The sequence below is a fragment of the Crocuta crocuta genome, unplaced genomic scaffold, assembly GCF_008692635.1.
Source record: "Crocuta crocuta isolate KB4526 unplaced genomic scaffold, BGI_CrCroc_1.0 scaffold551, whole genome shotgun sequence".
Lineage (NCBI taxonomy): Eukaryota > Metazoa > Chordata > Mammalia > Carnivora > Hyaenidae > Crocuta > Crocuta crocuta.
The window spans coordinates 384,139-407,466 of record NW_027530969.1 but is presented as its reverse complement, the minus strand read 5'-3'; the positions used below and the strand labels follow the sequence as shown (position 1 = coordinate 407,466).

General features: G+C 39.1%; 1 protein-coding gene and 1 long non-coding RNA gene across 4 annotated transcripts in view; one reads left to right on the top strand and one right to left on the bottom strand.

The window, feature by feature from the left end:
- Positions 1-6,944, bottom strand: part of LOC144236080 (uncharacterized) — a 29,018-nt gene extending 22,074 nt beyond the window's left edge. Inside the window, exon 1 of the long non-coding RNA XR_013336404.1 lies at positions 6,843-6,944. This is a non-coding gene — a long non-coding RNA (uncharacterized LOC144236080). The remainder of the gene's footprint in view (positions 1-6,842) is intronic.
- Positions 6,945-7,454: 510 nt separating this feature from the next.
- Positions 7,455-23,328, top strand: part of PBK (PDZ binding kinase) — a 30,140-nt gene continuing 14,266 nt past the window's right edge. Inside the window, exons 1-4 of one of the 3 annotated variants that reach the window (XM_077769717.1) lie at positions 7,455-7,576; positions 14,077-14,154; positions 19,334-19,427; positions 23,143-23,285. In XM_077769717.1, coding sequence (XP_077625843.1) covers positions 14,097-14,154; positions 19,334-19,427; positions 23,143-23,285 — 295 coding nt within the window. In that variant the 5' untranslated portion in view covers positions 7,455-7,576; positions 14,077-14,096. The other 2 variants (XM_077769719.1, XM_077769718.1) reach the window with 2 other exon arrangements.

The window sequence follows — 23,328 nt, the reverse complement described above, 5'->3', positions numbered from 1 at the left end:
TATGGAAAAGAACCTAGAATAGTCCAAACAACATTGTAAATAACAAACACAGTGGAAAGATTCCAGTACCTGATTTTTAAAGACTTGCTATAATATTATAACAATCAACACAATATGATTTTGGCATAAGGACAACAAATTCTCAATGAAACATTAAGAAGTTGAGAAATATACCTACATGTACACTGTCAATTGATTTTCAACAAAGTCACCAAGGTAATTCAATGGAGGAAAGTCTTTTCAGGAAACAATGCTGGAAGAACTGGATATATGTGTGCAAAAATCAACCTTGACCCCTACCTCATGCCATACACAAAAGTTGAGGCGATCATAAACCTAAATTAAAAGCTAAAAACTAAAAGCTTCTGGAAGAAAACTTAGGAGAGTATCTTTGTAAACTTGGGTTAAGCCAAGTCTTTTTAGAAAGGACATAAAAATGCTGGACATGAAAGACATGAAAAACTGTTAAGTTGGATTTCATCAAAAATTTAAAAACCTGTTCCTCAAAAGATGTCAAGAAAATCAAAAGACAAGCCAAAGCCGGGGAGAAAATATTTGCATTACATGTATCCAATGGAAGATTTGCATTCAGAGTACATACACAACTTCTGTAAGTCAGTAATAAAAGACAAACAACCAAATTGAAAATATCAGCTAGGGGTGCCTTGGTGGCTCATTCAGTTCAGTGCCTGACTTCAGCTTAGGTCCTGATCTCACAGTTCATGAGTTTGAGCTCCATTCTCGGCCCAGAGCCTGCTTTGGATCCTGTCTCCCTCTCTCTCTGTCCCTCTCTCGCTGGTGCTCTCCCCTGACTCTCAAAAATAAATAAATTCTTAAAAAAAGAAAAGAAAAACTGGGCTAAATACTTGAACACTATAGAAGAATGTGAATGATCAATAGGCACATGAAAGGATGCTCAATATCATTAGTTATCAGGGAAACAGAAATTAAAAACACAATATGATACTATTTCGCACTAGAAATAAAATTGTGCATTGTTAGTGGAAGTGTAAAATGGCACAATTTTGAAAAAATAACTTGGCAGGTCCTCCTACATTTAAATAAATATACATGCCTACTCCATGACCTAGAAATTCCATTTTAGATATTTACTGAAGACTAATGAAAACATAGATCCACAAAAAGACTTGTACAAGAATGTTTATAGCAGTTATATTCATAATAGCCCCAAATTGGAAACAGCTCTAATATCTATCAATAGAAAATTAGAGAAACAAATTGTTATGCATCCATTCAGACAAAAAAAAAAAAAAGCCACATACACAAAACAGCAAATACTGCATGACTCTTATATGAAACTCAAAGACAGGTAAAATTAATCGGATGATAGCAATTAGAATAGTGGTTATCTATGGATGGTGGGGATTATCAGAAAGGGGGCAGAGGGAAATTTCTGATTTCGGTATCTGTTACTCAGAGGTATACATTTGTATATTGGTGTGAGATAAGTCAAACTTATCAATTGTGCATATAAAATCATGCATCTTACTGTATGTGAATTTTGACTCAACACGAATTATAATAAATCCATTTTTTAAAGTAGACCTCTTTTTTTAAAGAAACTTAACAGAAGATGTAAAAACGCATGCTTACAGTCTTGATCTGGCCTGGAATTTCTAACTATGTACAAATGAATTTTTACATCTAAACCACAAGGGAAATCAATGTGATGTCAGTTCAGCTTGGTAGAATCCTTTCCTAGTTTCCTTTCCTTTCAACTTTCTGTCTCTCCCCACCACAGGGGAACAATATCTGGGAAAGCCCTTTTGGCCTTTTTCCTCTTTTGACCACATTCCAATACTCTTCCTGAGGGACTAACCTCCTTTTGTTTTGGCAATGGGCCTCTAAAAGCCTCACAATTCTTACAAGTTGATTCTGCCCGGCAAACACTACCTAGATTAATTTTGTACATCCAGCCCACCGTCACTGGCCAGTTTAATTCTCCCCAATTCTCACCTGGACAATCTCCAGTTGTCTGCCCACCAACACACACCAAGGAGATCTCTTCCTCTAATGTGAATCTGATTGTACAACAATCTTGCTTTAAATCCCTCTACCACCTACAAAACGAAATCCTAATTCCTACCATCAGAAAAGCCTCTGATCTGACTTCTACCTATTTTCCCAGTCACGTTCCCAGCTATGTATTGCTCAAAAACTGTATATCCTTTCTCATGGCTCCATGCACTCCTCTGCTGGGAGAGCCCTGCCACTCCTGTTCCACCCACCAATCAGGATGCTCAGGCAAACTTTTCATCCTGCAAGACCCACATCAGAGAAATCTTCCCCACCCTTCAAGCAGAGGCTCTCAGTTTTCTACTTAACACACTGTATTGTATCTATTTGCTAACGAGTCTACAGACTTCCTAAAGGCAGGGTGTTTTTGTTTGTTTTCATCTTTCTAACCTTTAGCATCTGGCTCAGGATCATTTGTGCAATAGAAAAATGAATGAGTAAGAGAAGGAGGGAGGGGATGAATGAGTTTACCCACTTCTGGAATTTTCAGGAGCCAGTTCTTAAAGTGTAATTTCTCTTTCCATGCACAGAAAAGAGCCTAATCAAAGTCTACCTAGTTCCAATTTATAGTGTAAATAAGTAATAAATAACTCCTGCTCACTGTAGTACCCACTTCTTCAAAGCTACATGCCTAGCTTAGGACTGTTCTGTTTCAGGATGGCTGAATTTGTGCTGAGAATATTAACAGGTACATGAGGGGTCACAGCTTTGGGGATATTGGGGGGTCCTTCTCCCCTGACATCCACTTAGCTCTGTACAGTCCCTACAGAGTAATTATTTGAAAAACTGCGTGTATCATGTTACTGGAAAAGTGATCTCTGGTTAAGGGTGTTTTGGTGGTAACAAGCTTTGGGCTTATTTTTATGATTCTGGCTCATTGGTTTTAATATATGGTACATGTGTGTACAGCCTGACCAGCTTCTCCATTTAATTATCTTCCTGGGGAGAAGGCACTGAACCTATGATTTTCAGATGTCTTGAGATCATCTGGTCTATTTCTCATCACACAATCTGTTGCCTTGTGGTGGGATAATCTCTAGTAGCATGAAGCAAGCAGGCCTTCCCTTTCTTCTAAGCTCTCTATACATTCCAGGTGGGTATTGAGTAGTTAAAATACAAGCCACCAAAATCTCCCTCCTATTACTCACTGTATTGATTCATCCCAGGGAGCTGAGAATCAAGAAAATGTTTTTTGGCTGAATTAGAAAGCAAAGAACACTATGGAGCAAAAACAATGTCAGGGTGCCCAAACTGTGGCCGCGTGTCAGGGCCAGCCCAGAAGTCTCCCACAATCACAGAGGCTGGAATACTCATCTTTGTTAGGCATTAAGTAGGCGTCTTCCCTGAGGGAGGTTAGAATTCTCAGCCACATCTTCTCAGGTCTCTGGACCACAGTGGAGGAAGGAACTCATCAATTACAGGCCACTCTGATCCCAGCACATTTTCCAAAGGACTTCTTGTTTTTCAAGCCTCGTATTCCCAGAACCAGCAAAATTCCCTTCTCATTGGGCGGTAGGAAAAATCAGAGAGCTGCAAGTGGAAATCTTTAGCCACTGAGGATGAGTAAAGACTGGTGGAGTTCAGCTTTCCTAGAGGCAGCTGTGTGGAGGGCTTCCCGGCTCCTGCTTCAGTCCAAGGCCACAGCTGAACCCTCTCCCAGATCCTCAGCATTCAGATGCCACTCCAGGCAAGCAGAGTCCCTCTTAGAGTTTACTGATATTCCCATTCTTGTTTTCTCTTCTCTATCCTCAAACGTTTCCATCTCTTGATCACAATCCATCCACAATCCTGATTGCCCTTTTACTCTCCTCAGGGAGAGGGGGCAGAGTATGAAGCCAAAAGTAATGAAGCTATGCTAAGATGTTACATTTGCCTGGTGTTTTACCATTTCCCTTCTCCATGAAGCAGACGACAAAAATTAGGCAAAGGTGGTTGGTTTCTTTGTGAGAGTAAGTGCAGAGGGGCCAAGGTGATAGTCAGAAACATCATCCTGAGGCTACAGCAGGCTTTGGCTGGATCCTTGTGGACTAGGGTGTGAGTGAGGAGGGTTAATCCATGCTTTGCCTCCCCGAGCTTCTGATGGCTGCTGGTGTTCCTTGGCTTGTGGCCACAGGGCCACATCTTCAAATTTCTCTCTGCTCCATCTTCACATTGCCTTCCCCTTTAAGTATGTACGTGTGTATGTGTCAAATCACCTCTGCCTCCTCGCAGAAGAACACATATGATTGCATTTAGGGCTCTCTGGGTAATCCTGGATAAACTCCCCATCTCAACATCCTTTAACTTAATCCCATCTGCAAAGCCTTGATTTTCAAATGAGCTAATGCTTACAGATTCCAGAGATTAGATCCTGCCATCTTTGGGGCCATTAGTTTAGCCTTTTACAATGTCTTTTGCCCATTTTCTGTCTGTATTGTTGGTTTCCTCCACTGTTGAATTTTGAGAGTTTTATTTCAAAGTCTAGGTACAAATCCTTTGCAGATATGTGGTTCACAAATATTTTTTCCCATTTGCTAGCTTGTCTTGTCACTCTCTTCCAGGGTCTTTTGCAGAACAATTCCCCAATAGACAGTATACTCTTAAAAAAAAAGAGGCCAAGTTGTTGATCTTGCTGTTTCCCTGGTATGTCATCCTGTGGCTGGCATACAGTAGTTTCATCAAGAATATTAGTTAAGGGAGCACCTGGATGGCTCAGTCAATAGAGCATCTGACTCCTAATCTTGGGGTTATGAATTCGAGCCCCTGAGTTGGGTCCAGAAATTACTTTTAAAGATATATTAGTTAAATGTTGTCATTAGGCTAGGGTTTGTGATATGTCCAATTGAAAAAAAGAAGTTTCCTGAAAACTAAAGCTGTGTGAGAAGAAACAGGCTGCTTGGCATATCCGAGGTCCTCTCCCTGGAAAGGGATGACACAGATGCATTTCCACATCTTGGGAAGCCTGACAAGCTGTTCAGGATGCCTAAACAGCACACTAGGGACATGTCAAGTTGACTGGTTGGATATACGGATGTAAGAAGATGAAAATGTTGAAATGTATTTTTCTTCCTGTTTCCAAAAAGTTCCCACCACTCTTTTAGCCAATCATTAGATCCATATGGCCTCAAAGAGAATGCAAATGTAACAGCAGCAGAAAAAAGGAAAAAATGTTAAAAGATTCTTTTTTTTTTTTTCCTTTTGCTTCTTACTAGGCTTTTGAAAGTCAGAAGGGTAGGCCCTGAATGGAGAGACTGGAGTTTATGCCATAAAAAGGTGACGATGCAGATATTACTTGGGGCATAACTAGCCTAGAGCCAAATAGAGTTTGGGGTTCTACTACCTAAACCAAAGATTCCAGGCCATTTATACACTGGAAGAAATAACCAGTCCAAGTTGGAAGCTGTTTCCATGACAACTGACTGGTATGTAGCATTTTGAGATTAACGATTCCATTTCACAGGCAATAACATTAAGCTTGTGAAGTTCAGATGTTTCTCTCGATAATCTCTGGAGATATTTTTCGGTTGCAAGATGGGGAACAGGATGGCTATGAGTCTGTACCCAAGGGCTTTCATTCTCGTGAATATTTTCTGCCTCATGTTACACCTGTGTCAATACCCTCATCTCCCTTGAGTTTTTTTCCACAAGCAGTGGTTAATGAAGCTATAAGTCTGTAGCTTTAGGCAGGATTTTATTAGCCAGTAAGAATAGAAAATAGAGAATTACAAAAATATAGGATTTAATTAAAAATGTAGAAAATTATAGAATTTTTGTTTTAAAAGATGAGCAGGGTAGAGGTGTCTGGGTGGCTCAGCAAGTTGAGTGCCTGACTCTTGATTTCGGCCCAGGTCAGGATCCCAGGGGCATAAGATGAAGCCCCAAATTGGGCTCTGTGCTGAGCGTGGAGCCTGCTTAAGACTGTCTCTCTCTCTCAGTCTTTCTTTTTGTCCTGATGCCTGGGTGTTCAATCAGTGAAGCATCCGACATCGGCTCTGGTTATGATCTCATGATCTGAGTTCAAGCCCCACATTGGGCTGTGTGCTGATAGCTCAGAGCCTGGAGTCTACTTCAGATTCTGTATCTCCCTGCCTCTCTCTCTCAAAAATAAACAATTTTTTTAAATTAATAAAAAAAAGACTCTTTTCCTCTGCTTCCTCCCCTGCTCGCTCGCTCTCTCTCTCTCCCTCTCTCTCTCTCTCTCTCAGATTAAAAAAAAAATTAAAAGGTGATGAAGTTAGGGTGCCTGGGTGGTTCAGCCAGTTCAACTTTGGCTCAGGTCATGATCTCGCAGTTTGTGGGTTTAAGCCCTGCGTTGGGCTTTGAGCGGGGATCTTGCTTCAGATTCTGTGTCTCACTCTCTCTCTGCCCCTGCCCAACTCACACTCTGTCTCTCTCAAAAATAAACATTAAAAAAAAAAGATGATGAAGTTTATATTATGTCTCTACAAAAAAAGTTAACATGCAAATAGGAAGGTGCAATGAGACCATCTATGCTTAGCAGAGGGGGACCAAATGGGAAGGCCCTGGAAGTGGAGGTGGGGGGGGGAAGAGAGTTTGAGCACATTTGTTAAAGAGGAAGTCTAAGTTCAACATGGGTTCAAATTCTGACTGTACCATTTATTAGCTCTGTGACTTTAGGCCAATGACTTAACATCTCTGTGCCATAGTGTCCTCTTTTGAAAAATGAGTTTATGATCATAATGACCTACAAAATAGTCTTTTTTGTATAATATATGTGTGTGTGTGTGTGTGTGTGTGTGTGTGTGTGTGTTTCTTAGGGCATTTCCTCATCCCTTCCCTCCTCCTCCTGCCCCACAGAGTCTAACCTCTTGCGCAGGAGGTCCTTCTATATCTTCATCCGTGTGCTTCTTGTAGTAACTACTATCGTCCATCCTATGCAGCGTGCATTCAATACACACCTGGTAGGTGCTCTGTGAATGAAATAAATGAACAAATATTGAACTGAATGTGGTAATTACGAGTCAGCAAAATTTCTAGATAACTATTTTTCTTCATAGCCAAAAATAATTGTTACTCTAGGCTAATGCATTTCTAGTTAGAGTGTTTCGCGACCAAATAAGTCTGTAATAAAAATTTATGTAATAATCATTACACATTTTGAGAACAGTGTAATTGGGGAAGAATTTCAGCCTTAAGTACATGTATATTTCTTTTTAACCGGAATTGTCCCCGTGAAAGGCTGACAATGGCTATAAAAATCAGTTTGTCCTTTCCTGAACTTCTTCCTTTTATTTGTCTTCAAAGCATCCCGGTTTGACAGCAAGATGCGCTCGCCGAGACTGGAAAAGGCTGGGAAGGAGCAAGAACGGCAAGAACGGCTTGTTATGTCCTTCGCGCCAACCCGTAGTTTGCGGCCGCTCAGGGGCGGCGCGCGCGGGTTTGAAAGCGGGGAGTGTCGCGTCACAACGACTGTTACTAAGTTCGTCTGTAGGCAGGTGGCGGAGCGCTGAGGCAGCCGCTGAGGGTCTTGTTGGCGGCCACGCGGGATCAGTTTTCGAGATAGCCTTGGCCTGGACCTCTCCACCCCGGCGCGGCTGCGGTAAAGGGAGCTTTTTGCGGACCCTTGGTCACGCGTGGGACCGGGTTGGAGCTGAACGCCCCCGACCCGACGCCTTTGCTTTGCTCCGTGACAGTTCAGGGGCCTAGAGGGGAAAGATGAAGACGCTGGGAATGTGGCGTTAAACTGGAAATTACCTTTCGAAAAATGTTTGTGACCCAAGCCCGAGCGTGCATGTGAATCACGGGTAGGGTGGGGATTTCAAGATAGAAATCGCCCTTTTCTCCAGCGCAGCCTAGCGAACTGTACTTTTAAGGAAGATCCGTAGGAGAAGGTGATGGTGAGGACCGATCCGGCGGGGTGCCGTTATTTTACAACTGGGTTTATAGACCGTGAGGCCCAGGTCTCTGCTTGAGGCGAGACCCCAGTGTTTAGGTACAGCTTAGATGCACCAGATCCGAACACGGGGGCTCGTGCTTGGTGGAAACGGGGGTTCATGACCCTGCAGCCGAGTGAGTCTCAATTCCAGCTCGTAGGGGCCGCTAGAATTGGTGAAGGATTTCTGGTGGGAATGGAGAGGGTGGGGATTGAGAAAGTATGAAGCACACTTCTCTTCCTTGAACTTCTCACCTGATGTTGCTTCCATTTTTCAAGTGAGGTGACTGAGTAGGTGGAAGAAGAATTTTAACAACCAGCTCTCACTCTATACGCTCCTGGATCAGGGCATGAACAGCCTGTGCCTCTACGTCCAAGAATCTATAGGGTGTAAAGTGTACAGCACCTTAGAAATAATCTGATCAGAACTTTGTATTTTTTTTCAGTCTACCTTTACCCTCCATTTTCCTTACCAATTCTGTCATTTTGTTTTTTTCTTTTTTTCCCCTGCCTATCTATAGATTTCAGCTCTGCCTAGTATCCATGTATTTTTTTTTTAATTTTAACTTTTTAAAAATTATTTATTTCTGAGAGAGAGAGAGAGAGAGAGACAGCGTGAGCAGGGGAGGGTCAGAGAGAGGGAGACACAGAATCTGAAGCAGGCTCCAGGCTCTGAGCTAGCTGTCAGCACAGAGTCCGACGCGGGGCTGGAACCTGTGAACCGTGAGATCATGACCTGAGCCGAAGTCGGTTGCCCAACCGACTGAGCCACCCAGGCACCCCTCCATGTATTTGTTTAGTCCTAGGGTGGCTTAGGCTCCAAAAGTTATTGACATCTGATCCAATAGATCTTTTTGATTAGCTTGCTGAGCTCTGTTAATTTTTAAATACTGCTTCTTAAACAGTACTTGATTTTTTAAAAAATATCCTAAGTACTCCATAGACTATAATATTTTGCCCACAGTCATACTACTCTCATTTTTATTGTATTTCATATAAAATCATCACAATTTTATGCTGCTGCCTTCGTAGGAATTTTGTGATTTAGATTACAATGGTTATTTAGCAATTAATAGATAGATAGATAGATAGATAGATAGATAGATAGATAGATATAGAGAGATTATATATAATAGCTGAGAGTTTGGGCTAGTGGCCAGAAGCTGTCTGTCAGACTGAGGCCTAAATTGTGTTTAGGAAAAAGGTGCCTTAGGCAAATGTGGGATGGATAGCTTGTGGCCTATTTAGATGTAAGTAGCTTGGAGTGGAAAGTGGGACCGAGTCCGAACTAATAACACTAATGGTAAAAGACTTGTTTAGGGGCCCTGGGTGATTCAGTCAGTCGAGTGACCCTCTATTGCTTTCGGCTCAGTTCAAGGTCATGGTCTCACCATTCTTGAGTTCCAGCCCCACATCCAGGTCTGACTCCATGGTGCGGAGTCTCCTTCAGGTTCTCCCTCTCCTTCTTGCTGCCCCTCTCCCGCTTGTGCCCTCTTTCCCTCAAGATAAATAAATAAATAAACTTAATTTTAAAAAAAGGACTTGTTTAAATTTAGATGACTTGTTTGTTCTAGAATGTAGTGTTCAAAGACTTGCTTAAATTGTTAACACTTATGCTGCTTCTAAATATGAAATCCTTAAAGGCAATGAGACTTATTTACAAGGCAGTAAAATTTCTAGGACAACATACTTAATAAGATTTTTTTTTTTTCATTCTAGCTTTCTGGCTCCTTCTCAGGTTACTCTTTTCCTCATTTCTTATGTTGAGCTTCCTCAGAGCTTTGTGTTTTCTATATATATGTACTCTTTAGGTGGTCTTATCCAGTGTCTTGGTTTTAATGCCGTATACATGCTGATGTGCCACAAACTTGTGTCTTCAACTTGGATTTCAGACCTACATCCAGCTGCCTATTTCACGTTTTTACTCGAATGTTTAATCAGGCATTCAAAACTGAGTTCCTGGTTTCAGTAATGGTACCTCTATTCTTCCAGCTGCTGTCTGAAAACTTAGAGCTGTCCTTGACTTTTCTCTTGTTCCTAACAAAAATCCAAACATTGGGAAATCTTACAGGTTCCAGATTCATAATACATACAGAACCCAACCGTTTCTCACACTCTCTAACTGCTACCATCCTGATCTAAGCCACCATATCTTTCCTGGATGATTGCAGTAGCCACTCTCTTGGTCTGATTGCGTCCATCCTTGTTCTCCTTCAGTTAATAAACACAAGCATGAGTGATCCTGTTGAAACCTACAATGGAGTATATCACTCATCTTTGTAAAGCCCTCCAATAGCTTCCCTTTTCTCAGCAAGAGCTGAAATCCTTACTGTGACCCACACTGTATGAATAAAAGCGGAGTTCTTTATGGCTTCAGTGCTCTACTTGATTTGCTACTCTTCATTCCCAAGCTCAGTTTGTTCATTTCCTTTTCCCTTTCCTAGTCCTGCCCTCCTAGCTTTTCCTTGAACATTTCTGCCTCAGGGCCTTTGTATTCACTACTTTTGTCCTGCGTACTTCCCTAGATGTTTGCGTGTGCTAGCTCCCTCACTTCCTTCGAATGAATCTCAGGGAGACCTCCCTTGACCATCCTAACTCAAATTTCAAGCCCTTTCCCAATACTCTGCCTCCATTCACTGGTGTATATCTCCCCTGACTATATACTGTTATCTAATGTATTTATTTTACTGTTTGTGCGCCCTTCTAAATCAGTCGGTAGAGCATGAGACTCTTATTTTACTGTTTGTTTGGGTTTTGTTCACTGCTGGGTCTCCAGCGCCTAGAATAGTGCCTAGTACACATACATGCTCATTAATGTTTGTTGACTGAGTGAATGAAGAGTAGCTTGCCTTAGGTAGATAAAAGTCTTAGAAGATCACTGCGGTGCTCCTCCACAACTTCTTGTGAGTGTGATGAATGAAAATGGAAGAATGGGAATCAGAACTACATGGGAAATTATTTCAAAAGTAGAAGTAGCTACTCCCACCCACTCTGTTAAAATAGTTTATCCTTCCTGAAAAGTCTGAAACTTGTTCTGAAAATGTGTTCCTCCCTTCTAGTTAAATGTTTTGCTTGGTAAAATTCATGTATATTTGCATGGAAAGGGGATCTTTGGTGTTCTAAATTCAGGTAAATCCAAAGACGGCAGTGATTGTAGCCACATTTTTTAAGAAACCTCAAAGTTCTCATTCATAGACAATTAAAGCTGGGCTTTTGAGGTGATTTTTCTTGGCAGAGTTTTTTAAAATGCTATTTATTAGGGCTCTATACAAAATTTAAACATACGGTCTCTCTGTCTCCCAATTTATAACTTATTTTTTAATTTTAATTCCAGTGTAGTTAGCATACAGTGAATATAGTTAGAATATAGTTATATTCATTTCAGGTGTACAATATAGTGATTCAGCAATTCAATGTATTGCTCAGTGCTCATCAAGATAAGTGTGTTCTTAATCCCCTTCACCCACTCCCACTCCCCTATCTCCCCCCTGCTTGTCTTTTTCTGACAGGCTTATTTCACTTAGCATTATACTCTCTAGATCCATCCATGTTGTTGCATATGGTAAGCTTTCATTCTTTTTTATGCTGAGAAATATTCCATTGCATATATAAACCACATCATCTTTTTTTTTTTTTTTTTTCTAGGAGAGAGAGAGAGACAGCGTGAACAGGGGAGGGTCAGAGAGAGAGGGAGACACAGACTGTGAAACAGGCTCCAGGCTCTGAGCTGGCAGTCAGCACAGAGCCTGACGCGGGGCTCGAACCCACAAACCGCGAGATCATGACCTAAGCGAAAGTCGGACGCTTAACCGACTAAGCCACCCAGGCACCCCAAACCACATCATCTTTTAAACAGAAGTGTTTTTTTTTAATGTTTTATTTATTTCTGAGAGAGAGAGAGAGAGAGAGAGAGAGAGCGAGCAGGGGAGGGTCAGAGAAAAGGAGGTACAGAATCTGAAGCAGGCTCCAGGCTCTCAGCTAGCTGTCAGCACAGGGCCTGACATGGGGCTCGAACCCACGAACTATGAGATCATGACCTGAGCCGAAGTTGGACGCTTAACTGACTGAGCCACCCAGGCGTCCCTAAACCACATCATTTTTATCCATTCATTGATTGATTGACACTTGAGTTGCTTCCATAATTTGGCTATTGTAAATAATGCTGCAGTAGACTTCAGGTTGCATGTATCCCTTTGAATTAGTGTTTTTGTGTTTTTGATCCAGTAGTGAGATTACTGGGTCACAGAGCACTTATTTTTTTTTTTTCCTCCATAGGGTAGTTCTGTTTGCAGGTTTTGAAGAACCTCTATACTGTCTTCCACAGTGGCTGCACCAGTTTGCATTCCCACCAACAGTGGGCAAGGCTTCCTTTTTCCCCACATCCCTGCCAACACTTGATGTTTCTTGCATTGTTGATTTTAGCCATTCTGACAGGTGTGAGGTGATATCTCATTGTGGTTTTGATTTGCATTTCCCTGATGGGGTGATGATGAACATCTTTTCATGTACCTGTTGGTCATCTGTGTCTTCTTTGGAAAAATGTTCATGTCTTCTGCCCATTTTTAATTAAATTATTATTATTTGGTGTCGTATAAGTTCTTTATATATTTTGGATACAAACCCTTTATCTGCTCCCAGATTTTTTATAGACAAACCAAGCAAGCTTATAGACATGTAGAAACAGTTTGCTTTACAATACTCTGATATGAAACCTAACTTTTTTAAAAAAAGAAAAAAGTAATATTTAAAGTTTTTATTTAAAATATTCTTTAAGAAATATGTTACAGAAGAAATGAAAAGCTTGGATTAATTGCTTGTATATGCAGTATGTACATTTTCTGTTCATAGACAATTTTTACAGAACTTATTGAGATATAGTTCACTATAATAAAATTCAGTTTCTGAAAGGATAGAATTTGGTGATTTAAGGAATAGTCAGAGTTGAATATATTAAGTCACTACCTAATTTTATCATCACAAAAGGAAACCCCATACCCATTAGCAGTCACTCTATGTTCTCCATTCTCCCCAGCCGCTAGCAACCTGTAATCTATTTTCTGTCTGTGGATTTGCTTCTTTTGGACACTTTGTGCAAATGGAATCATGCATGTGGCATCTTGTCTCTGGCTTCTTTCCCTTACCATAATGTTCTTTTTTTTTTTTTCTTAAATAGTTTATTGTCAAGCTGGTTTACATATAACACCCAGTGCTCATCCCAACAAGTGCCCTCCCCCATGCCGATAACCCCATAACTTCCCTTCTCCCCCATCAGCTCTCAGTTTGTTCTCAGCATTCAAGAGTCTCTCATGGTTTGCCTCCCTCCCAATCCCCAACTATTTTCTCCCTTCTTCTCCCACATCATCCTCTGTTAACTTCCTCCTAATCCACCTATATGTGCAAACATATGGTATTTGTCCCTCTCTGCCTGACTTATTTCGCTCAGCATAACACCCTCTAGTTCCATCCATGTTGCTACAAATGGCCAGATTTCACTCTTTCTCATTGCCATGTAGCATTCCATTGTATAAATATACCACATCTTCTTGATCCATTCATCAGTTGATGGACACTTAGGTTCCTTCCATGATTTGGCTATTGTTGAGAGTGCTGCTATGAACATTGGGGTACATGTGCCCCTATGCATCAGCACTCCTGCTGTAGCATAATGTTCTTAAGGTTCATTCACTTTGTAGTATATATAAGGACTCTTTCTTCTGACTGAATAATATTCTGTTGTGCGTAGTGTATACCATATTTTGTTTTTTCATCATCTGATGAATATTTGTTTCCCTTTTTTTAAAGGTCATAAAAGACCTGTGAACAGTGACCTCTGAGAAGTATGAGAGGGAAACTTACCTTTACCTTTTTGTACTAGGTGACTTTGTTTTTTTTAACCAAGTGTATATATTACCCTTTTTTGCCAAGTGCATATATTGCTTTTTAATTCAAACAAACAGTGACGTTGGGCAAGTAGTTGTACCTCTCTAGGTTTTAGTTTTCTCATTGTAAACAAAATTAGAGTAAATATTTGTCTTGGTCTTTTTCAGTTCTCAGGTTTTATGTTCATATGATAAAATGAGTCATAGTGTTATAGGATTTTTTTCTTCATGAATGAGAGTTGTATCCTGTAGAATTTCAGTGTAACTTTCCATTTATTTTCATCATAGGACCTAGAGCAATTATTACAATGGAAGAAATCAATAATTTTAAGACACCAAGCAAATTATCTGAAAAAAAGAAATCTGGTAAGATATAAAATCTTTCTTCATTATTAATGCTATTAGACATGTCTTAGCATTATTAGAGTTTGATCCTTTAGTTATTATTTATCATACACAAGCAATTTTAGCATAAGTCCTCTTTTTAATGTTGATTTTAACAAATAAGACTTATTTTGTAGGCCAGGGTTTGGCCATCTATTGGGTAATTTTCTTGACCGTCTAGTAGATTTGGAGGTTCTCCCTGATGAAGAATCAACTTGAACCATTAAGGAACTACTTTACCTCTCCCCTTCTCATACATGCAGTGCCCTTGTGAGGGAAAGATATTTTCCAAGGCAGTTCAGTGGATAAAGGATAATCTTTTCAACAAATAGTATCCTGAAACCATGCTAAAGTTATTCACTCTATTAGCTTTTTTAGGGACGGCTTAGGCTATTATATACGTAGTAGGTACTGTCGTAGATAAATACAGTGTTACTTTTCTTTCTTTTTTTTAACTAGTCTGTATTATTTTATTTCCTTTTTCTTTCCTTATGTCACTGGCTCTACTGTATTTTTGAATAGAAGAGGTGCGACTCTTGCCTTATCCCCAGTGAAGTTAGATGTAGGTTTTTCATAGTTCTCCTTTATCAGGTTGAGGGATTTCCTTTTATTTTCTTCTATCATCCTTCATCAGGTTAAGAGTTATTATGAATGAATGTTTACCTTTGTCAAGAGCTTTTTCAGAATCTATTGGGATAATTTGCTTTTTTTATTCTTTAAATGTGGTAAGTTCTATTAATTTTCTTTTTCTTTTTTAAAGTTCATTTATTTTGAGAGAGAGAGAGAGAGAGAGTGACAGAGCATGATCAGGGGAGAAGCAGAGAGGGAGAGGGAGACACAGAATCTGAAGCAGGTTCCAGGCTCTGAGAGCTCGATGCGGGGCTTGAGCTCATGAGCTGCTAGATCATGACTGGAGCCAAAGTCGGACACTCAATCCACTGAGCCACCTGGTCGCCCCTATTATGTTAATTTTCAAATGTTTAACCAACCTTTCATTCTTTCATTCTTGGGATAAACCAGTTTTGTCATGATATATTTTATGTATTGTTTGATTCAGTTTGCTAATATTTTCTATGTTCACAAGGGATATTGGACTATAGGTATATGTTTTGGGAATGTCTTTCTGGTTTTGATACCAGTGTATTCTATATTCATAAAGTAAGGTGGGAAGTGTTTCTTTGTTTTTTCTTGAAGAGTGTATGTAGAATTGATAAGTTTTTCCTTAACTGGTTTTCTTCTTTTACTGACAGTAAAACCATGTGGCCTGAAGTTTTCTTAGGAGGAAGATTTTAACTGTGCCTTCACAGTTAATAGCTATATGGCTCTTTAAATGATTTATTTCTTTTTGTGTAAGCTTTGTTAGTGTTCAAAGAATTTTTTCACTTTCAAGTTGTCAAATATAGGGGCAAAATGTTATCCATGGTATAGTTTTATTACCTTATTACCCTTCTAATGTCAGTAGCATCTGTGGAGATCACTCCTTTTTCATGTCTGATACTTGTATTTTTACATTTTCTTTCTTGACTTGAGGTTTATCTATTTTGGTGAATGTTTCAGGCACTTGAAAAGATCATATTTTCTGTTCTTAAGTACAGTGTTCCGTGAATATCATTTAGGTCAAGCTGGTTGCTTTACCTATGTTATTTTGTTCGTGTCTTCTGTATCTACTAATTTTACTTTTTTCTTACTGAGAGAGGTGTCTCCATGTATAATTGTGGATTTATATACTTTTGAGTTTTATCAGTGGTTGCTTTATGTATTTTGAAGCTTGTTACTAGACACCTATACATTTAGGATGGTTATTTGATGATTTATCCCTTTACTATTATGAAATGTCTTTATTTATCCAATGTTGTACTGTCTGTTTGAAGTTCACTTTATGTATAGTAGTAGAGCCAATCCAGTTTAATTTTGATTAGTGTTTAAATAGCATATGTTTTCCAACTTAATACTTTTTTAAAACAATGTTTTAATGTCTTATTTATTTCTGAGAGAGAGAGAGAGAGCAAGCGAGCAAGCAGGGGAGGGTCAGAGAGAGAGGGAGATACAGAATCTGAAACAGGCTCCAGGCTCTGACCTAGCTGTCAGCACAGAGTCTGACGCGGGGCTCAAACCCACGAACCGTGAGATCTTGACCTGAGCCGAAGTCGGAGGCTTAACTGACTGAGCCACCCAGGCGCCCCTCCACTTATTTAAACTTTTAACCCATCTATGTTTTTATATTTAAAGTGAGTTTATTATAGATAGCATGTAGTTAGGTCTTGTTTTGTTTATATCCATTCTGACAACTTTTGCCTTTAATATGACTGTTTAGTCACTAGCCATATGTGCTGATTTAAATTTAGGTTCAAATGGGGCACCTAGGTGGCTCTGTTGGTTAAACATCCAACTTACGTTAGCTGGGCATCAGCTCAGGTCCTGATTTCACCATTCATGGGTTCGAGCCCCACATCAGGCTCTGTGGAGCTTGCTTTGGATTCTGTGTCTCCCTCTCTCTGCCCCTCCCCTGCTCATACCAACTTCCCTCTCTCTTCTCTCAAAAAATGAATGAACATTAAAAAAAATTTTTTTATGTTCAAATGAATTAAAATTAAATAAAACTACAAATTTAGTTTCTCAGTTGTACTAGCTACTTTTCAAGTGCTGAATAACCACATATCACTAGTGACTACCATACTGGACAACATAGATACAGAACATTTCCATCATGACAGAAAGTTCTATTGGACAGCACTGTTTAGACTATTTGCCTTTAATGTAATTCCCTGTGATTGGATTAAATCTACTATTTTGCTATTGTCGCATAGCTCACTGATGATTTCTTTATATTTTTCCTTTATTTTTATTTATTTACTTATTTTTTTACACACAGTACAAATACACACAAGAGAGCATGTGCGAGCAGGGGAGGAGCAGAGGGAGAGAGAAAATCTCAAGCAGGCTCCATACCCAGCATAGAGCCCAACAGGTGACTCCATCTCATAACTGTGAGATTGAGACCTGAGCTGAAATCAAGAGTCGGACATTTAACTGACTCAGCCACCCAGGCACCCCTATATATTTTTTCTAATCTTTTTTTTGTGTGTGTGTGCTTCATTTTGGTAGTTTTTGTTGCTTTGTCTTAAAAGTTAGTTATTTTCTCCTCTAAGATGATGTTATTATTATCCATTGTATTTTTTATTCCTTGAAGTTCCATGAGGATTGTTTTTTATATCTTTGCTTGTTCTGCTCACATTTTCCTTTACATTATTGAGTAAATTATTTTAAGATTTACATTTTAAGGTTCTTAACCCCCAAATTCTATATTTACTGTTATTTTATGATATGTTTCTATTGGTTTATTTTTCTACTGGTATGGATTATGTTTCTTCTTTCATGCCTTGTGATTTTTTGTATTTACTTATTTATTTTTGAGACAGAGAGAGACAGAGCATGAGCTGGGGAGGGACAGAGAGAGAGGGGGAGACACAGAATCTGAAACAGGCTCCAGGCTCTGAGCTGCCAGCACATAGCCCGATGTGGGGCTCAAACCCACAGTCCATGAAATCATGACCTGAGCCGAAGTCAGACGCTTAACTGACTGAGCCCTGCCATTTTCAGTTGGCTGCAGGACACTTTTACACTGTTGAACACTAGATTTTGTTGTTCCTTGCAGGGATGCGTTATTTTGTTATGGTCCAGTTAAGCTACCTGCATGTTAGCTTGTTTCTTTTGAGGCTTGCTTTTAAGCTTTACTCTAAACCTTTTCCTTGGGCTAAAATATAGTTATACTATTAAGTTGTGATCATTTAAAGGACTTTACTCAATGTGTGTTACAGAGTTACCACACTCTGGCTGATGGTAAGTGGACTATTCCTAGACCTGTGTGATCTCCGATAGTTGTTGAGTCTACTGCTTGCATTTGGTACTTTCCCTGACTTTGGAGAGTTCTGTTCATTTTATGTGCAGATAACCAAACACACTCACGGAGACCTCTTTTCAGGTCACTCGAGGTTTCTGTCTCATTTTGTGGCTCCCTGTAGTTCTATGCTCCACAAATTCTGGCTTCTTAGTCCTCCTTAATCCCTGATCTGTCTCCTAAATTTGATAAGATTTCTGGTCTGTCTTTCTTTGTGCTACAGTCCAGAAAGTGCGTTAGGGCACTGATAGGCCTCACATCATTTGTTTCTCTTCTCTCAGACATTTGTTGTCAAATGTCTGAAAACTTGTATCAAGTTTTTTATTTTTATTAAAAAAATTTTTTTAATGTTTATTCATTTTTGAGAGACAGAAACAGAGCATGAGCAGGGGAGGGGCAGAGAGAGAGGGAGACACAGCATCTGAAGCAAGCTCCGGGCTCTGAGCTGGCAACACAGAGCCCAACGCAGGGCTCAAACCCACAAACTGCGAGATCATGACCTGAGCTGGAGTCGGGCACTTAACCGACTGAGCCACCCAGGTACCCCTCAAGTTTTTTAGTTGTTCATGATGAGAAAGCTATTCAATTGTTCATGAACAAAAGTAGGACTCTTCTATCTCATCTTTTTTAATGATTGTATAATGCTCTGTAATACAAATATAGTATAATTATGACTCTAATGGTGATTACTTAGGTGTTTTGTTTGTTTGTTGCAGTCACAAAATCAGATCCCAATATTCAGATATATGTGTGTGCATGCATGTGTGTCTATGAAGTCTTTCACACATTGGCAAACAGCATAGAGTGAATAGTTCAGGCTTTGTGGGCCACATAGGGACTCTGATGCATATTCTTCTTAAGGGTTTTTTTATTTGTAAGTAATCTCTACACCAAACATGAGGCTCGAACTCACAACCCAGAGATCAAGAGTTGCATGCTCTACCAACTGAGCCAGCCAGGCACCCCACATATTCTTCTTTTTTTATTTCTTTACAACACTTGAATAATCTAAGAATAAATCTTAGCTTGTGGGCCAAACAAATATAGGCTGTTTGCTGACTCCTGCTTTGGTGTTACTATGAGATAGGGCTCCAAAAGTAGACATAGTCAAAGGATATCCATTTAAAATTAAGGTAGATAGTATCAGATTGCTCTCCAAAAGACTATGCCAATTAATACTCATATGTTGAAAACATTAGAATGCTTTTGTAGAGGTCTTTTCACACTAACTTTAGATTTTTTTATTTCTCTTTCTGACATCAGCATTATGTTCAACTCCATGTATAAATATTCCAGCCTCTCCATTTATGCAGAAGCTTGGCTTTGGTACTGGGGTAAATGTCTACCTTATGAAAAGGTGAGTGTAACATTCCAGATTAACCTTTTCACATGGAACATAGTTGCATTGTACTTGGAGACAAAGAAGAATATGAAAATTCAAATATTTTGATTTGAGGTATGTTCCTGATTTTATCCGACTGCTATATTCCAGTCCTAGAACATTTATAATTTGTCAGAGATTTTTCTGGTATACTTTTCTCCTAGCTTCATCCTGATGGATTACTAAGGGAGAAGTAATTTACAATTTTTCCTTGGCTTGTGTGGGAAGGGAAAGGGATGGAGGATTGGGGTTCCTGTGTGGTAACAATGCAGGATTCTCAATAAGATAATCTCAGAGGGGATGCTAATTTTGGGGGATGACAGTGACTGCTAGTCTCCTGTTTGGAGAGTAGCCTTCTCAAGATGCTCTTATTTAAAGAAGTTATGTTTTTTTCCTTAGGTTGTTAAGTGAGAGGGTATAAATAGGATTTTACAGTAGGAAAATTGTGTTAAAAGAAAAATGAAATTATAAGTGTCAACAAACACATCTTTTAAAAAATTGTTTCTTTTGGGGTGGCTGGGTGGCTTAGTCGGTTAAGTGTCTGACTATTGATTTCTGCTCAGGTCATGATCTCAGTTTGTGGGATTGAGCGCCGTGTCAGGTTCTGTGCTAACAGTGCAGAGCCTGCTTGGGATTCTGTCTCTCCCTCTGTCTCTGCTCCTTCCCACTCTCTCTCAATAAGTAAAAAAACTTAAAAAAAAAAAAAAAAAGTTGTTTCTTTTACTCCTTACTCTGTAAGGAGTTTCCTAAGTGGCAAGCAACTTAAGTCAATATATATTCCTTAATGCATTCTTAGAATTAGCCTGACTCCCAGCATATCCTTAGCTTCATCTAGGTTTATGTTGTTTCCAAATGGAAATGCTTTCTTCAGTAAAAAGCTAATGAATTGAGGGGTGCCTGGATGGCTCAGTCAGTTAAGCGCCCAACTTCAGCTCAGGTCATGATCTCGTGGTTCATGAATTCGAGCCCGTCTCCCGACTCTGTGCTGATAGCTCAGAGCCTCCAGCCTGCTTCAGATTCTGTGTCTCCCTCTCTCTCTGCTCCCCTGCTTGTGCTCTGTCTCTCAAATATAAATAAATGTTAAAAAAATTATTTAAAACAAGCTAATGAATTGAGAATAACATAGCAATTATATATAAGTGGCTATTCTTAAAAAATGTTTTGCTGTGTAAACACGTCTTTGTGTGTTTTTGTGCTTTTTATTTTATGAACACTCTTAGTGTCTAAAAACTCTTGTCCAAACTATTTTGAAAGGAAAAAATTCTTACAGGTTCATGATTAGTCTCGTTTTTACTCCCTTTAAAAAAAAAAAAAAAGTCCTTATGGGGCACCTAGGTGGCTCAGTCAGTTAAGCGTCTGACTTTGGCTCAGGTCATGATCTCATGGTTTGTGGGTTCAAGCCCCATGTCAGGCTCTGTGCTGAACGCTTGCTCAGAGCCTGGAGTCTGTTTCGGATTCTGTGTCTCCTCTCTCTGACCCTCTTCCGCTCACGCTCTGTTTCTGTCTCTCAAAACTAAATAAATGTAAAAAAAAATTGTCCTTAAATGTAAACTGCGTTGCCAACAAAGTTCTACTGTATGAGAGACTTCATTAGAAAGCTTCACATACTGAAAGATACTGAAAGATAGCAGTCACTGCCTGACCGTACCACTCCTAACGTGGCCCTGTCAACCTGGGATTTTCTTTTGCTGGTAACCTGGACACTTCCTTTACTTCTCCAGTGAATTGGAGCCTCTGTTTTTCTGTATCTTACATCTTACTGTTCCTTGGTTGACATTTCATTTTGATTGAGGGCATGTAGTAGCTCCCCATGAAAAGATGCACAGGAAATCCATTTTTGAGAATCTACATTTTTGAAAATGTTTTCATCTTACTCTCATACTTGAATGGCCCTTTTTGTTTTTCTGGGTCAGAATTCTCCTCTGGAAATAATTTTCCTCTAGAATTTCGGGGGTATTGCTTCATTGCTTATTAGCTTATATAGTGTTGCTGTTGAGATTTCTAAAGCTTTTTATGTGATCTGTTTTATGTTATCTGTCTTTCCCACTGTCCTGGAACCTTGTATGATCTCCTGTTTGTCACCAGTGTTCCTGAAATTTCACAATGACATACATGGGTGTGGACCTTTTGGAATCTGAAAATTCTTAGTCTTAAATTTATGATGTTATTATTTAACTTACTTTGTTGATAGTTTTCACTGCCTCTCCCCCACCCCCACCCCATCACCCATTATCTTCTCTGTTAGGAATTCCTATTATCTACCTGGAGAGGGGGCAGTTTTTCTGTTTTCTCTGTTTTTGCCCTGTTTTCTGGGATATTTCTCCAACCTCATCATCTGATATGTCTATTTTTTTTCATTTTTGTCTGTCTTGGTTTTTGTTTTTAAAAATTTTTTTAATGTTTAATTTATTTTTGATAGAGACAGAGAGACAGGGTATGAGCAGGGGAGGGGCAGAGAAAGAAGGAAACACAGAATCCAAAGCAGGTTCCAGGCTCTGAGCTGTCAGCAGAACCCTATGTGGGGCTCAAATCCTCAAACCACAAGATCATGACCTGGGCCAAAGTCAGACACTTAGTCACTTGAGCCACCCAGGCACCTTGAAAAATGTATTTTTCATAATAAAATGATATGGGAGAGGTCATTCTCAAATACTGTTGTTATCTAAAACTGGAGATTTAAGAATAGTTTGGATAAGCTTGTGTATGATAGATGTATGGTAAGTTAAGAAATCTAGCGATCCTTTGAGTTCATGTTTTTTTGATTTAAGAAAAAAAGAAAAAAAAGAACAAAGGTCCTGCAGTCATAGAGGTGTGTTCATGAGGTAGTAAAAAGCTAAGTGGGTTCCTGACTTGGCCTATTGTTTTATCTTCTTATTGTTAAATTTTTTATCTTTAACTTTTGAGGCTCTTTCATTAGCTTTTGTGCCTATATGTCACATATACTTTGTCCTTCTTAATTTTCTGTACCCATAAATAACTACCTACTTTTATCAGGTAAACTTTTCCCTGACTTTGTTTTATGTATTTATTTAGACCTCAAAATGTTCACACCTTAAATATTCTTCAAATGGCTGTATCTTCCTAGAAAATAGTTTATATTTTTTTCACATTTGTATGTTTATTATCTTCTTAAACATATATGCATCTTTGAGTATATGGTGAACGGTACAGGATGGACTGGGTAGTGTAGGGGCACAATATTTGTTGGTTAAGAAAAATCTGCTGTTCTTTGCATGATCACATATGGGCCAAATGTTTTTTGTACATCTCTTCTTTAAACTTCTTGGACATTAATGTTTATTACTGGCCATTCTGTAACTTACCTGTGGTACATATAGTAAAATATTTGTTAAGTAGTTGGTAGTCTAAGATGCTGGAATGGAAAAATCAGGAAATAGTATAATAATTTTGAAGTTTAACATTCCATCTTTTTCCTTCTAATTATCCCTTTTTAACCCATCCCTTTCAGCAATAGGTATCAGACTTCTCTTATAATTAACAGATTTGTCAGCTATATATCTTTCATTAAAAAGGATATGTAGCAGAGGTGTTGATAGTTGAAAATATTTTTTAAAAATGTTTAAAACGAATTATTCTTGAGCCCTTTTGAAAGTTTGTAAGTTCTTCCTAGTCATTTGAAATGCATTATGGTTATTATTCTTTCTATACTATATTTGATTATTTTTTTAAGATCTCCAAGAGGTTTGTCTCATTCTCCTTGGGCTGTGAAAAAGATTAACCCTAGATGTAACGATCATTATCAAAGTATGTATCAAAAAAGGCTAATAGATGAGGCCAAGATTTTGAAAAATCTCCATCATCCAAACATTGTAGGTAAGTTTAAATTTATTTCGAAGTAGTATGTGTGTTTATTCAG